Source organism: Dermacentor silvarum, chromosome 6 (assembly GCF_013339745.2).
Source record: "Dermacentor silvarum isolate Dsil-2018 chromosome 6, BIME_Dsil_1.4, whole genome shotgun sequence".
NCBI lineage: Eukaryota > Metazoa > Arthropoda > Arachnida > Ixodida > Ixodidae > Dermacentor > Dermacentor silvarum.
The window spans coordinates 142,098,851-142,113,314 of record NC_051159.1 but is presented as its reverse complement, the minus strand read 5'-3'; the positions used below and the strand labels follow the sequence as shown (position 1 = coordinate 142,113,314).

Below are 14,464 nucleotides of genomic sequence, written 5' to 3'. Positions count from 1 at the left end.
TGGCCAATACCCATGAGTGGGTATGTACTTTAAGGTCGTCATCATCATCATCGACACCGATTGGTGAACGTCGACAGTGGCGCCTCAAAAAGCGTGGCTCGAGAGAGCGTGGCCCGTGGCGTGAGCAGTGCGCGAGGTTCGGCGTTCGACGGCACAGGGCTTCCTCGCTGGGCGTCCGGCCCATAGGAGCTATCGCCACCCGCGTCACTACGTCTACACCCCAATCAAAGCTAGCACCAGCTGAGAGGCCACCTCGTCAAGGTCTTCCGCCGGGCAACTGGTCCAGGAAGGCTGGCGGTCCTGAGCATGGCTGTTCGAGCGTTCGGGTGAGCGGTCACAGGGTTACCTCGTCCAGTTCTTCCGCTGGGCAACTGGTCCAGGAGGGCTGGCGGTCCTGAGCCTGGCTGATCGAGCGTTCGGGTGAGCGGCCACAAGGCTACCTCGCCAGCTGTGGACGTGTCCTGGTGGGCTGCCGCAGTGTTCTCCGGAACACAAACCCCGCCATCGAGTAATCGGGCACGCGGAGGCTCCGGTACATCGACTGTGGCGCAGGGCCACCTGAGCTCCACGAGGCGATTTGACCCTGTAGTGAGACCCTGCTGTCCAACCAGCTGTCCGACACTGCTGTCCGAGACCGGTTCCCCGACGTCTCCGACATGGCGGCAATTACTTCTACATGAACTGTAGGCCGACTACCTTTTGACTAATCTATATTAGCTGTATATCTTCTTGAACATATTTTGGGGAACTGTTGTACATGTGCTGTTTTAATGTATTACGTGTGTCCAATATACGTCTGATGTGTGTTTATGCTCCCGCGTACTGCTCCTATCTCTTTCGGGAGTGATCCTGCACCCAATAACATCACACCCCCTCAAGTGGGTGCGAGCCATGATAAAGGATCATCATCATCATCATCATCATCATCATCATCACTTTAGGCAACAACAACATTTTACGGCGGATCTGTTATACGCTTGTTTCCAGCGGATCGCTTCGTGCGTAGACCTAGCACGTAGACCAAAAACTATCATCGTCTACAATGGCTCGAGCGTCGTCGTCTTCTTCTATAGATGACTCATTGGCTTCCCCCGGCACAACCACGGAAACGCGCTCGTGCCACTGCTCGTGCGAGCGTCGTCATCTTCCACAGTTGGCTCCGTGGTGCAAAAAAACTGAAAATTGCCCGTGCGTGTATCTCTAAGACTGGCTGCGGGGTCGTTACTCCATATATGTTACCGACTGCCGACGAAGCTAAACATTTCGACAGAATTACCTGTGTGGTTGGGAAAATTGATTAAGGCTTAAAATTGACACCAACCAAATAAGGAAATTTACTAGCCCGACGTTTCGGAACCAATTCGGCTCCTTCTTCAGTGGCTATTCTTCTGAGGTGGCGGTGTGCCGCTTTTAAAAGGTCCGTCGTAACAAAGGAGAGGAAGGGGGAGAGAGCGTCACCTAGTGACAAAATAATGAAGATTGTATAAAATGACAATTCATGCAGTATGTGCCTTTATTTAAATCAAAAACTGTGGCTCCAATTCACTTTATGAAGGTGGTTGGACGGCGAAGCTGCAAACGACTCCCACAACGATTACCCCGTGTGACGTCGCTTGAATTCACACACGTGGCTCTACGATGAGTGAAACCAGAGACAAGTCAAATGTACTTAACCACACCCTTTTATTACTTCACAACGACATTATATTCACGCTGTTCTTCTGGCGTGTTTACTTTCCGTGGTCTACCCATGGTAGCCTGGAATGAACTGAACGAGTTGCTAGACCATGGTGACGTCACTAGGTGATTTCGATGCTGTTGGGTACTTTTCCACTTGGAGTAGCTTACGCAACCACAATCTTTACCAGAAAACACGTATGCGAAGCAACGTGCTTCGCAGTATTCGCAGACGTCATTAGCATACATTATACGGCTTGCACTTCACACGAGGGTTTTGAATGACGTCAAGCCCTTTCGGAGCAGCTGCAAACCTAATCTTTACCGGACCACGTTGGAGGGTGTTCCTATTGTTCATACGCGCCTTATCACCCATCATGTGGTTTTGATGCTTGTTTTGTGGTTTTTCTTTTGAAAACGAGTGCTGAGCTGTATGCTGTGAAACCATCATTTTAACAGCGAAGCTGTTTAAGCCAGCCGTAATTTGTGGTGCGTGCTAAGAAACTTCCGCGCCGTAGCCATGGCAACCCGCACGAAAAGGAGAAGACCGCGTGCGCATGCACGCGGTCTCCTCCTCGCCAGCTCCCTGCCTTCCCGACCTCCACCTCTCTTCTCTCCGCGGCGCGCTGAGCCAGGAGAAAAAAAAAAGCCGAAAGCTTGCACTAGGCCACGCAAAGCGCAAGAGGCAGTGAAGCTGGCCGATTGATATCGAGCGGCTAGCCTCCAACGCGTTTGGCGTCGGCAAGGAGCAGCGTTCTTGGCACTGTGTCAACCTTGGTTAGCCTGCCTGCGTTTGTGGCATGCCAGGAACGCTGTCGCTCATAGACGTCGACGCGTCCAGCGCTAGTCACGCGACATGTCGCCAACGCGTTCGGCGTCGGCAAGCGACAGCGTTCTCGGCACTGTACCAAACTTAGTTAGCCTGCCGGCGTTTGTGACATGCCAGGATCACTGTTGCTCGTAGGCGCCGACGCGTCCAGCGCTAGTCACGCGAAATGTCGCGAAAGTACCTCCGAAAATGATCGCTCGAGAATACCTTCTTACAACTGTAGTTAAGTTAAACCAAGACCTAGCAGCAAGCAAGTTAATACCAAGCAGTAGCAGCCAGTAAGTTTTGCTGTGCATAAGCTTTGCGCGACCGAGTGCAAACTTGCCCTTTTTAGGGGCGAAGCTCCTTAAAGCGGCACCCGTTCGTCCCTCGTCGTAGTAGTAGTGTGTAACCAGTCTGAGAAAAATTGAGGAAAAAAATTCCGAAGTTGTGTCCGTAGCGCGGAATCGAACCAGGGACCCCTCGCTGCCGAGCGCGCGGCGTTAGCCCACTACGCCACGAAGCTTTTTTTTTTCTTTATTCCCTTCTTTGTCTGGAAGTGCTGTCAGCTGGACTAAGTGCCTAGGCTTATGGCACGGCAGCTGGCCACAGACACCCGGCTATTTTTGCAACATAAATTGGAGCGTTATCCCTGCAAAATACCTTGGGGTGCCATTGCAACATTATCGTGACAGTGCAGAGTATTGGAGCGAAGAAATAAAAAGAGTTAAAGACCAGACAGAAAAATGGGGTGGGCATAATTTCTCGATGTTTTCAAGAGCTAGTGTGTGCAATTTGTTTTTAGTTACAAAAGTGTATTATGTACTACAAGTTTTATGCATGGCAAGAGTTCGGTGCAGAAATTTCATAGAGTGTTTGCAGTATTTATATGGGGATCTACTTGGGAAAGAACTAGCCGATGTAACTTGTTTCATTCGTTGAAGAATGGGGGACTCGGGCTAACACATTTGTTTTTGAAACAGATCGTAAGTAGGTTCTTTTTCTTACGGGATCAAAGTGATATATTTCTGCGTACTGTTATTCAAGTGAGATTAAGTTCTTCGTTGCCTGAGTGGGTTGTTTCGTCAAGAAATGAACGAACACCAACGCCAATCGGATTTCTGAAGGAAGTTGTTATGTCATTTTCATTACTGAAAGCTCATTTTTCGAATGAATTTTTGTCTTCTGTGACGCGAAAGAAACTCTATCGGGATCTTGTAGATGTTTTCTTACCGCTTCCTGTATATCGCACGATATACAACTTAGGACCTGAACGGAATGTTTTGAAACGTGTGAAAAATATGCCTGTTAGACCTTCAGCTAAAACATTCTTTTTTCAATTGCATTCTGGCACTCTCCCTGTGAAGCCATGGCTACAAAGTAAAGGCATATTTGTTCCATGGTCTGTTAACTGCATCATATGTAACAAATCGGAAACTATCGAGCACATCTTCCTGGATTGCCATGACTCCGTTTTCTTGTGGGACGTTCTCAAACGAACTCTGAAAAAAGAACTGCCGATAAGCCCTTTCGGTATTCGTTTCTTGCCATGCGCAGACGCAGAGGGAGTGCCGGCTGACATGATAATGCTTTTGTGTATGAACAGTGTGTGGAAAACGCGCATGGATGTCAGGAATGCCCGCGTAGATGCAAGGTCGGCAAGGCAACACCTAGTTGAAAGTCTTACGTACACCCGGGATGCCCTAAGGCACATGATTGAACCACCAGAGTGGATTCAGGAGCTTGACGTTTTGGTGTCTGTGGTGGCCTCTTTGAAGGCCTTTCAAAGTAGCATAGTCTAGCCAAATTATGCGTTAATATTGTGTAGCGCCAAGTGACCTGCTTTGTATTTGTACGGGTGTATGTATTGTTCCAACACTACGCCACGAAGCACACATAGGCACAAGCACCACGATGGCAATAAATACCCAACATTAACGAAAGGCCGCGTTTCTAGCGCGGTTCTAACGCGTTTGTGCTAGCGCGTTACGGCCCGTGTAAGAAGCTGGTGTAAGACGCTGTGGCCTCTCCGCCTTACCTTCAACGCGTTTCGAACGCGCTGCCCAAGGCGGTGGCAAGTCAAGTTCAAGTCGAGGAGCGTTTATGAATACGGGGGGTATACTCTCTCAGCAGTCATGTGATGGCGTCGGCAAACGCGGTGCACGTTCCGGCATGTGTAAATGGCTGCGTAAGACGCTGTGGCCGCTCCCCCTTACTAGAGAGTACTGCACGTCTCTAACGCGTTTGTGCTAGCATCCCCTTAAGCGGGAAATCCGATGATTCCCTCCAGAGCTTCGCCCACTCATCATCATTCACCCCGTGGATATGCTGTGATTTTTTTTAGATGCGAAGCAGCTTATGGTCGGGGCTATGTCACTCCCCCCCTCCCTCCCTCCATCCATCCATCCATCCGCCGTGCGGCGTCCGCACCCCTACTGCGATTATGCATCCTCCTCCCCTCTTCTCCTTGTCTCATCTCCTCTCCTCCCTTCTCCCCCTCCTCTCCTTGTCTCATCTCCTCTCCTCTCGGCATTACTCCTGTCCTCTACGACGCTCCTCTCCTCTCCGGAGTGCGCAACGAATGGCGACACCTGCGGCTCCGCGCGCGATAAGGCGAAGCAGCTTAGGTTAGAGGCGCGACGGTAGGCGCCCCAGAGGCACCGGCAACATTCACCAACGCCGCGCGCGTTCGGTTCGAACGCGGGCAAAACGCCGACGGCGTCGACAACAGTTCTGCGCGTTGCTGGTGCTGCTGCATGTCCAAGTTTATACAGCTGATAAAACTACCTTGAGTCGACCCCATGGCTGCTTCGCATACTACTCAGGGTTCCCCTACGGGAAGATAATGTTATTTTCTAAACTCCCTCAGCAATATGGTCATTATGGACGAATTTCTTACTGTTTTAGTTTTTATTGAAATGAAAGCTTCATTACGGCACCTCGGGCAGCCGTCGGCGACTCAACAGTTTTCACCTTGAGAACTAGACGTCAAACCGCAAGAGAGCATTAAGGCGCGTTTATAGTTCGACGTTATCGGCATGCGGGCGAGCGTTGTCAGACGCCAGGTGCGTCGGAGCGTATTGGCCGAGCGTCCGTTTAAGTTGGCGGCGCCAGTACGTCGAACCATCGGTCGAACTATAGACGTTGTTGTTCTCCCCAACGTGACATAACATGTGCGCGCGTTCACGCTACGTCGGACTTTTATTTAGGCCTTTACGGAGTCCTGAAAGGTTACATTGCCGCCGTTGCCCGAGTAGAGTTGGGCCCGGCTGCGAGTTGCAACCAAGTCTCACTACTTTACTGATCACCGCAGTGTCTTCATAGGCATTAAAAAAAGACGAATAAACGCTGCATTCATTGCAAACATGTCTGTATATCATTGCGAAACCACACCTCGGCCACTGCTTGACAATAGACCTAGCCAGGGCAGTGAAGCTTGCGCTATCAACCAAGGTTAACTAAAGCTAAACCACACCAATTTTTAGTTATTAGAGTTTGCAAGAGTTAAGTCGTAGGCTCGGTTTGAGCGGTGAATAAAATTTTATGTTTGTCAAATGACCCATTGAGCGAAGTACAGCGTGCACTAACGTGAAACCTGGAGAGGAGCGAAGCATGCAGTGATGCACTGCTAATGAGCTCATACTGCCTTAAGCAATGGCTCATAACCCCGTAAACACGGCCTTCCCATTACGGCGACAGAAAAGTGAAATTCTACGCTGGAATGACGAGCGGCAACGCAGCCAGCTGTGGAAGACGACGACGAACGCAGGCGCGATCGGCACGAGCCGCTTGCTTACCGTGACGTTTTTTGCTTACGCCAACGACACCAAAATTTCGTTGGCCAGTAGATGTGTACAACTTCTCTGTAATATAGTTTATCACCATACTACAATTCTAGCCACTGTAACCATACATAGAGATCCGCTGGCCATCCAGAGTGGAAGGGCACTGAATTTTATTGCGATAGCAATTTTATGGACATTCCGAAGCGGGTTTCTGCCGTCGGTCTCGTCGTCGCCGTCGCCGTGAGGTTTCGTATGACGTCAACGGCGATGAAATCGTCGCCGCGCTCAGGACGCTGTATGTGCCAGTGAAAGGGCGCGAGGGACGCGCGCTTTCACGGGGAGCGAACGCACGTCGGAGAGCAAACGCGCGTTCTGCGCCGTGCTCCCTGAAGCGCTGCAGATTTAAGCGTCTCTTTCCTCCTTTACAATCACCATACATAGAGAGCTAATGCGACTTTTCCCGTGGCGCGAAAGGCCGTGGGGGGACGGGAAGGAGGGAGGGGAGGCGACGTTTAGCTGCGGCACCAAAAACGTTGCGAGGCGAGAAATTTGGTAATATTTCCGACGCAGCTCGACGAGTGTCCCATTCTGATCTCGTCTAAAACCTCCGAGCCGCTCCCAGAGGCACCGGCAACAGTCACCAACGCCGACGGCGTCGACATTTCTGCGCGTTGCTGGTGCTGCTGCATGTCCAAGTTTATACAGCTGATAAAACTACCATCCTTACTCCGCATAGATCGCTACTAATTTGCTATCGCAACTGATGCTTCGCCTTTAGGGTGAAATTGCGTCATTTTTTTTGTCAAGTATCGTCTACCGAAATTCTGTTGTTTTTATGTCAGACAATGTTTCCTTCTTGATTGTTTTTTTTTTTTGGTGTGTGTTGTCTTCACCTTCGCTGCTGCCCATCCCCCTTGCGAGTTTCAGCGACGAATTGACGCCACAATAAGTTGCTCTTGAAAGTGTGGTCGGCCATGAGAACATGCTGCTATCGCAGTAAATTCATCCAGTACTAAAAAAAAACTTACTCCATCTCCCGCTAAAGGGAACCATGTGTGGATGCGAAGCAGCGGGTTGATGGTTAGCTTGAGCGGGAGATTGTTTCGCGGCAGTGGCCCGAGCGCTCATCGCGGCGTTGCACAGCAGAGAGAATAAGGCGCGCGCGCTCCGTCATTTTCATACTGCGGAACTACCGTGGCGTCCCCACCGGAGTATGCAGCTGTCGCACCACCTGTCGTGCGCGCCGCTCCGGATTCCTAGAGGAGAGAAAGGGGGGAGCGTAGGAGAGAAGAGAGAGAGGAGGAGGGGACGCGCATGCGCTTTGGGGGTGTGGGACGCCGCGGGAGGAACGGACAAAGCCCCCGCCATAAGATGATTCGTCCAAAAATCGCTGAGGACTGCTGTTCTATTAGCGGGTGATTACGTTCTACTGATAGACAGTTGACCGCATGCCACCATGTTTGACAAATGCAGGTGGGCGTTCGTCTTCTCTATTTAGTAAATGTCATGCAAGTAGGTGACTCCCATTTTGCCTCGAGCTCCCATTATAAAAAAATTTGTCGCAGTTTCACCAGAAAGGCGAAGCACCAATTGCGATAGCAAATTAGTAGAGAGCTATACGGAGTAAGGATAGTAGTTTTATCAGCTGTATAAACATGGACATGCTGCAGCACCAGCAACGCGCAGAACTGTTGTCGACGCTGTAGCCGTTTTGCCCGCGTTCGCACCGAACGCGCGCGGCGTTTTTATATAAATACGTGTTTGGTGCCGCAGCTAAACGTTGCCTCCCCTCCCTCCCTACCTCCCTCCCGTCCCCCCACAGCCTTTCGCGCGACGGAAAAAGTTGCGTTTGCTCTCTATATATGGAAAGGAGGAAAGAGACGCTTAATTCTGCAGCCCTTCAGGGAGCTCGGCGCAGAACGCGCGTTTGCTCTCCGACGTGCGTTCGCTCCCCGTGAAAACACACGTCCCTCGCGCCCTTTCAGTCGCGCATAGAGCGTCCGGAGCGCGGCGACGATTTCATCGCCGTTGACGTCACACGGAACCTCACGGCGATGGCGACGGCAGAAATCTGCTTTGGAGTGTCCATATAATTGTTGTCAAAATAAAACTAACGGAACCCTGATTTGTGATAGTAAATGCTCCAGTAAAACGGACATAGAGGGAGCCTATGACTACAAAGTGCGGAACAACAACTGGTTGATTTTATTGCCAACAACCTAAGTAGCGATATCAACCTACATGCATGTAAAATTGTTGGGTAAGGGCGGAGAACGGGCCACATAATAACTGAGACGAAATGTTGCTTATAAGAGGACCAAAAGATACGCAGCTTTCTGGGCACTGATTTTCACAATGCTACGTCAAGGCACACGATTTCTTTTAGAGTTAATGATAAAAATGGTGAAGCTTACGCAAGCCTAACCCCTCTGGTTAATAGCGTATGTTTCATAAGCCGGCACTATGTTCCCATTTCACCTTGCACTTGGGAAAATCAGGAGCACATCCACACTTAATCTGAGCACCAATCTGAGCACCGACCTTGTGACTCTATCACCTTACGCCTTCAAAATGGCAGTCCGATACCACACGTCCCTAGTATCCGGGTCCTCGGTCTCACCATCTCTACCAACGGCTCCAATGCCTTGGCTTTCAACAAGATCTGCGCCCGATCTCAAAACACCCTACGCATTCTTAAACGCATCTCCAACCGACGAGGGGGACTCAAAGAAGAAAGCCTTGTCCGCCTCGTGCAGTCCTTTGTCATATGCCACATCACCTACGTGATGTGGCGTCGCGGTCTGTGAGCAAAATATATAGAAAAATATAAAATGAGCCTACTTTCTCTGCTGCTAACCTACCTTATCTTCTCAATAAAATAAAAAGACAACCTCATGGCAATATACTTCATCAGTGTAAGTAGATTTATGCTGAGAATTTTTAATGATAGCATGAAATAAGATGACAAAATGTGCGAGTATTTGCGATGTATAAATTTTTACTTCAATGCATAAAGTGTACGAAATATTACATTCCACGAAATTTACACGCATTTCATGATACATTACATTCCACGAAATATTACATGCACAGGAGTCCGGCACTTATTTCTCACAGCTTAAGCATTTTTCTAAAACAGTTGCTGAGTCAATGAAATATGGTTTGCGATATCCGATTCGGCAGCGAGCATTCTTTTCCGTGCCATTTTGCTACTTCTTTCAACGTGGCATTTGCAAAGAGAATATAGTTGCCATCCGAAAACATCGGCCAGTTCACGCTCCTGAAAGGAATGACAAGAGGAACAATTAGAACGCGCATTACAGTAGGACACTGCCACTGGCAACAAAACTAATTCGTCTCCTATATTATACTATAATTATTTAGTGCTAATTATGGATACAGTTAGCGGCTATATTATTCAGGATAAAGGCTCTCAGGTACCGGCCTATGAAGTTCCAGTAGTGGCTCTAATTTCTTGAAAAGATACGTCTTACACTTCGCACTGGTGCGACTATAATGCCAGTTCAAAAATTGTTGAAAGATTTTCAAATTTATATAAATACAGTAGTCAATGATGCCGCACGCTTGCAGCTGTATAGTTAACATCGCTTGTTAAATGTAGAATGACCCACCGTGGTGGGTTCGCGCCTGTGGTGTCGCGTTGCTAAACACGAGGTTGCGGATCAAATCTCGGCCGCGGCGGCCGCATTTCGATGGGGCGAAATGAAAAAAACAAAATGCCAGTGTTGCGTGCATTGGGGGCCCGTTAAAGATCCTCTGGTGGTCAAAATTAATCACGGCCACCACGGCTTGCCTCATAATCAGATCGTCGTTTTGGCAGGTAATACCCCCCAGAGTAACTTTTTAAGCGTAGTACGCTATTATGCCACGAGAGGCACGTGTTTTTTTTTTTGTGACCCTTCTGCGCCGTGATACAAGCATTTTTGGCACGCACTGTTTTCCCCGTCACGTGTTAAATGATGATAGCCACTCGAGAGCAGACGAGTAAGACTAGTAGAATGGACATACAAGAAGTGCCCTCTCTTCTTCGTATCTCCAGACTCAGCAACAACATGAGTATAACCAACAGCTTAGACTTATCCTGGCTGCTAATGTTTCTTTAAAAACAAAGAATGCTTACCCTCTTTTCGCAAAGGCAATAATATCCGCCATCATGACAGCCGGTTCCAATAGCTTGCGAGTGTCGTCACAGCCATATAGGTGGACGGAAGCTCCTTTTGCGGCAGCCTGGCGCGCCAGCTCGATCATGGGGCAGCGCAGTGACATGTCTGACACCAACCTTATGAAACCATAAACGTCAGCGTGTCCACCTTTGTCGAGCTCTTGTTGTTTCTCCAATGGTAAGTCCTTGAACGTATGCTGTCTGTCTTGCCTAGTGAAAAGTATTTGAAGGTTGTGAAATACTTGAAGGGTGTTTCGATTTCTTGATTGTTCAAAAATATACTTGTTTAGGAACTCGCGGCCGTCGTTCATATTGTAGCCGCAGAGTATATCAATCCCTTTCAAAGATGACGGAAGTTTTGTGAAGATCTTGTCACACCCACCAAAAGGAGGTCGGTCGCAGTCAGGTGTGAAGAATAGCGGTGACAGTTTTGCAGCTTCATCATAAATACGTTTCAGGCTAGCCTTCCTGAGGCACTCGACGCGAGCAGTTGAACTAGTTGCGGAGGGGCACTGCATTGCAGCCACGAGTTTGCTTACGTCATCCGGCCTTACACCAGGAATCAAAGACGCTGGCGAGAGGCCATGCAGGAGTAGACGCTTGAAGTATCTCTTCCTGCTTTGCGCCTCCGCAAACAAATCCATCGACAAAATGTATGCACCTGATCCAAAACCGAAACCCACGAGTCTTCCGGGGTCGCCGTGAAACGCTTGGATGTGCTCACTTATCCACTTGACAGCGAGAAAGACGTCATCGACACCTGCGTATCCGGACGCTTCGTTTGAACTTGCATCCAGGAAACCGAGGAGACCGAGTCTATGCTTGATGGCGACGACGGCGATGTCCCCACCGAGGCTCAGAGTCTCCCACTTGCGGTCAAGTTGACCAGTGTTGTCGAATTGGAACCATTCGGATGCCACGATCACCAACACAGTCTTGAGTGGGCTGCTTGCGGTGCACACGACGGGGACCCAGATGGACAGGGTCAGACACTCCTCGTCCACACTCGGTTTTGCAAGGTCTCCCTGCACATAAGCCATTTCAGAAGCTGTTAAAATAGAAAGGTGATGATATTAATGCAATAATGGCTGACTAAAACATTCTCGGCTAAATATCTGCCACCAAGCATCTTCGTTTTTGCATTTTCACTCACTCATGACCAACACTTATATTTACCCAATCAAGTTATCCTAGCTAACTCTCCCCCTCCAACAACAGATTTACCTAGAAACCTTTTTCTGCACTCCTTGTTTTGCACATGCACTACTGTAACACGAATCGAAATGAACTCGAACATGAAATTAATCCTCAACTGTAGTGAAAGAAACGGAAGCTATAACTTCAGTGCTCTAAACGAGAAATTCGTGTTGTGAAAACCTTCCGTACACAGATGCCCTGAAATGGAAAATGTCGTCATTGTTGTTACGTACCGGCGCCCCTAGCCTCTATCCATCGAATATAACACAGGCCCACACCTGACATAGAGAGCAACTTAAGCAACCCGTTTAAGCCTGAAGCTTAACAACGCTGAGTGGACGTGCCTAAATATTACGCATCTCTTTCACGTTAATCGAGCAGTCACTCAGCGTGTGTAACGGTACTACTGCACCTGAGGACAGTCTGGGCCGTGCCGGTGGGCATAGAAGCTCCCGTTGTCACCTATACCGGTTACGCCTTGTGCACGCTGAAACCTCCGGGTGGAGCTCACGTTCCGGCCGTAGGGAATGCCGAAGAATTTGCGCAGTTGACGGCTCTGGTCCAGGTTTCCGTGTACTGTGGCACCCAGGGACTCGAGGCTGACCGTTGGCTCGACGAGCGGCGTGGTGCACATGCTGGTGGAAGCGGTAGTGCTCACGTTTGGCGATGTTATTCGCCGACTCAGTTTGATCCATACGGCCACGGCTGACACAGCGAAGAGCACGATGGCAAGAATTACCAGGACACTGCGGCACACGGCAAAAATATAACATGCTGGCCTAAATACAAGATTGTGACGGTCTGAACATTGTGTGCAACAAGAAACGAGAAGCCATTTCATGGTCAAGTAACCAACACTGATCAACCTTTCGTCCTACGTACTTTGTGGGAAAGCATGAAGTGAACATAGACGTTCTCCCGGTAGCTCCCAGCAAGTCTGTTTAGTTTGATGGCAATTTGTGTTACCGAGAAGAAATTATAACCAAATGGTGCGCTTAAGCTTGTTTAGAAATAGATTAATGGTATCACCGAAAGAAGTGTCCCCTGATCTGTATGGAAGAAAGCGCAACGACATGGAAAAGGCACCTTTTATCTCGATGGTAACATTGAGTCTACTACTGTTCTAGAGGCATCCAGAGACCATGGAATGCAAGGATGAAGATGTAAAGACGAATCCTGTGCCAATGCCGCGCGGGCGAGCTCGTACGCGGCTCTGACTGACTCGTAACGAAACAAACATGGCATGCGCCCAGCTGCAAAAAACTTCGTGGTCATTCAATTAGTAACGCCTTTGTTACACAGATAGCACGTGTACGCAGGTGCGAAGTATGGTAGTGTGTTTGAGACAGGCGGAACACACTGTAGAGGGACGCGGTCGACGATATTGATGACCAATTGTATAACCAACAACACTGAAACTGTATTTTTTAGGGAGACGGGAACTTTAGGAATTTTTTACGTTCCATTCCTTTTTGTCCTTTATCGCAGATTCACGGAAAGTCACGCCGCTGATTTACATCTGGCATAGGGCACCTGTGGGAATCGATGATAAATTAATGCTAACGGAGGACAACAGCCCTTGCAAAATACGGGCACAAATATTCCTTTCTTCTTTTCTGCACTGAGTAACAGAAGTATATTTTGCATGCAGTGATGCGAAACCGCACATTCCGATGCCAGTACCAGGAGTAAAAACCACGAATCACCAAAACAAGAAAGTACACGAACACGGGCGTTGAAAACTACTTTTATCAAGCCACCCATGAACATCTACACAAACACGCGCTATCACGCGCTATCATTCATGTAAGCTGCATAAACCGAGCAGCCTAGAGTTGACAGAACGAAAACAGAAGGCGGCGCTCTTCGTATGTGGTAACATCTCAACTGTTTTAAACTGAAGCGAACGGCTATCTCGGCTCAAGAGCTTAAAAAAAAAAAGAAGCGAGTACGCTTACGGAATACACCTCTTGACCCATGCATCTTCGTTCATGTTGTAGAGCGACAAAGTGGAGACGAGACCACGCAGCGATCCCTTCCTGACGAGCATTGTGGTGGCGTTCACGCTGACCGGTGAGATATCGTCTCCTTTGGCGGCACTTCCCATCGACGTGACGCCGGCGTCTGCGGCTTGCTCCGGCAGGACAGGATCCATGTTTGGTAACGGCGCTGCTACATTCTTGTCAGGGGTCAGGACAGACTTCAAGGATACCTTGGATTGCTTCCTCCTCTTAGGGATAGACCTAGTGTTGGCATTCGTTGACTTCGACATGACTGCTCGTCAACCGCTGGCTTCTACTTCTTCTTCTTCTTCTTCCTCAACCTCACATGCGCGTGCTGGCTAGGTGAAGCACTTTCCTTTTTCACTCAGTCAAGGCTGTGAATGTGTGTACAGGCACCTAGAATGAAGTTCTGCGCACTTGATTGACTGAATTTTACGTGAGTCAATTTTCATTGACTTGTGGGTAAGGAGTTGAATTCACACAATTTTGCGCCAGTTAGATCTGAAGTGCATGCAAATGGAGGTATGCTCATTTGCTGCGCTTGCTGCAAGAGGAAATACATCCAGTAGTCACATGAACAATGAGACCACCGATTCGATGAATGTGGGCTTTATTTGGGTTTAGCCTTATTGCCGGATTATCAGACTAACATTATCAACGCCGGTATAGCCTTGGGGAATCTAACCATGAGAGTACGTTTTCTTTCTAGGGTTTTACGTGCCAAAACCAGTTCTTATTATGAGGCACGCCGTGTTAGAGGGCTCCGGATTAAGTTTGACCACCTGGGTTTCTTTAACGTGCACTACAACGC

General features: G+C 48.9%; 1 protein-coding gene across 1 annotated transcript; it reads right to left on the bottom strand.

Moving 5' to 3' along the window:
• Positions 1-9,414: 9,414 nt before the first annotated feature.
• Positions 9,415-13,805, bottom strand: LOC119456927 (acetylcholinesterase-1-like). The gene is made up of 4 exons (XM_037718745.1): positions 13,609-13,805; positions 12,162-12,396; positions 10,412-11,478; positions 9,415-9,550 (listed from the first exon to the last, which is right to left on the bottom strand). The coding sequence occupies exons 1-4, from the start codon at positions 13,803-13,805 to the stop codon at positions 9,418-9,420; spliced, it is 1,632 nt and encodes a 543-aa protein (XP_037574673.1). The 3' UTR covers positions 9,415-9,417.
• Between the last annotated feature and the right edge of the window lie 659 nt (positions 13,806-14,464).

What these genes read in the sequence shown, in the direction of transcription:
- LOC119456927 (XM_037718745.1), bottom strand. Translation starts at nt 13,805, where the DNA reads ATGGATCCTGTCCTGCCGGAGCAAGCCGCAGACGCCGGCGTCACGTCG. An exon ending in TGGGTCAAGAGGTGTATTCC is followed by an intron (nt 12,397 to 13,608) that starts GTAAGCGTACTC and finishes CGTGTGCCGCAG; the next exon opens with TGTCCTGGTAATTCTTGCCA. An exon ending in GCATTCCCTACGGCCGGAAC is followed by an intron (nt 11,479 to 12,161) that starts GTGAGCTCCACC and finishes GCTTATGTGCAG; the next exon opens with GGAGACCTTGCAAAACCGAG.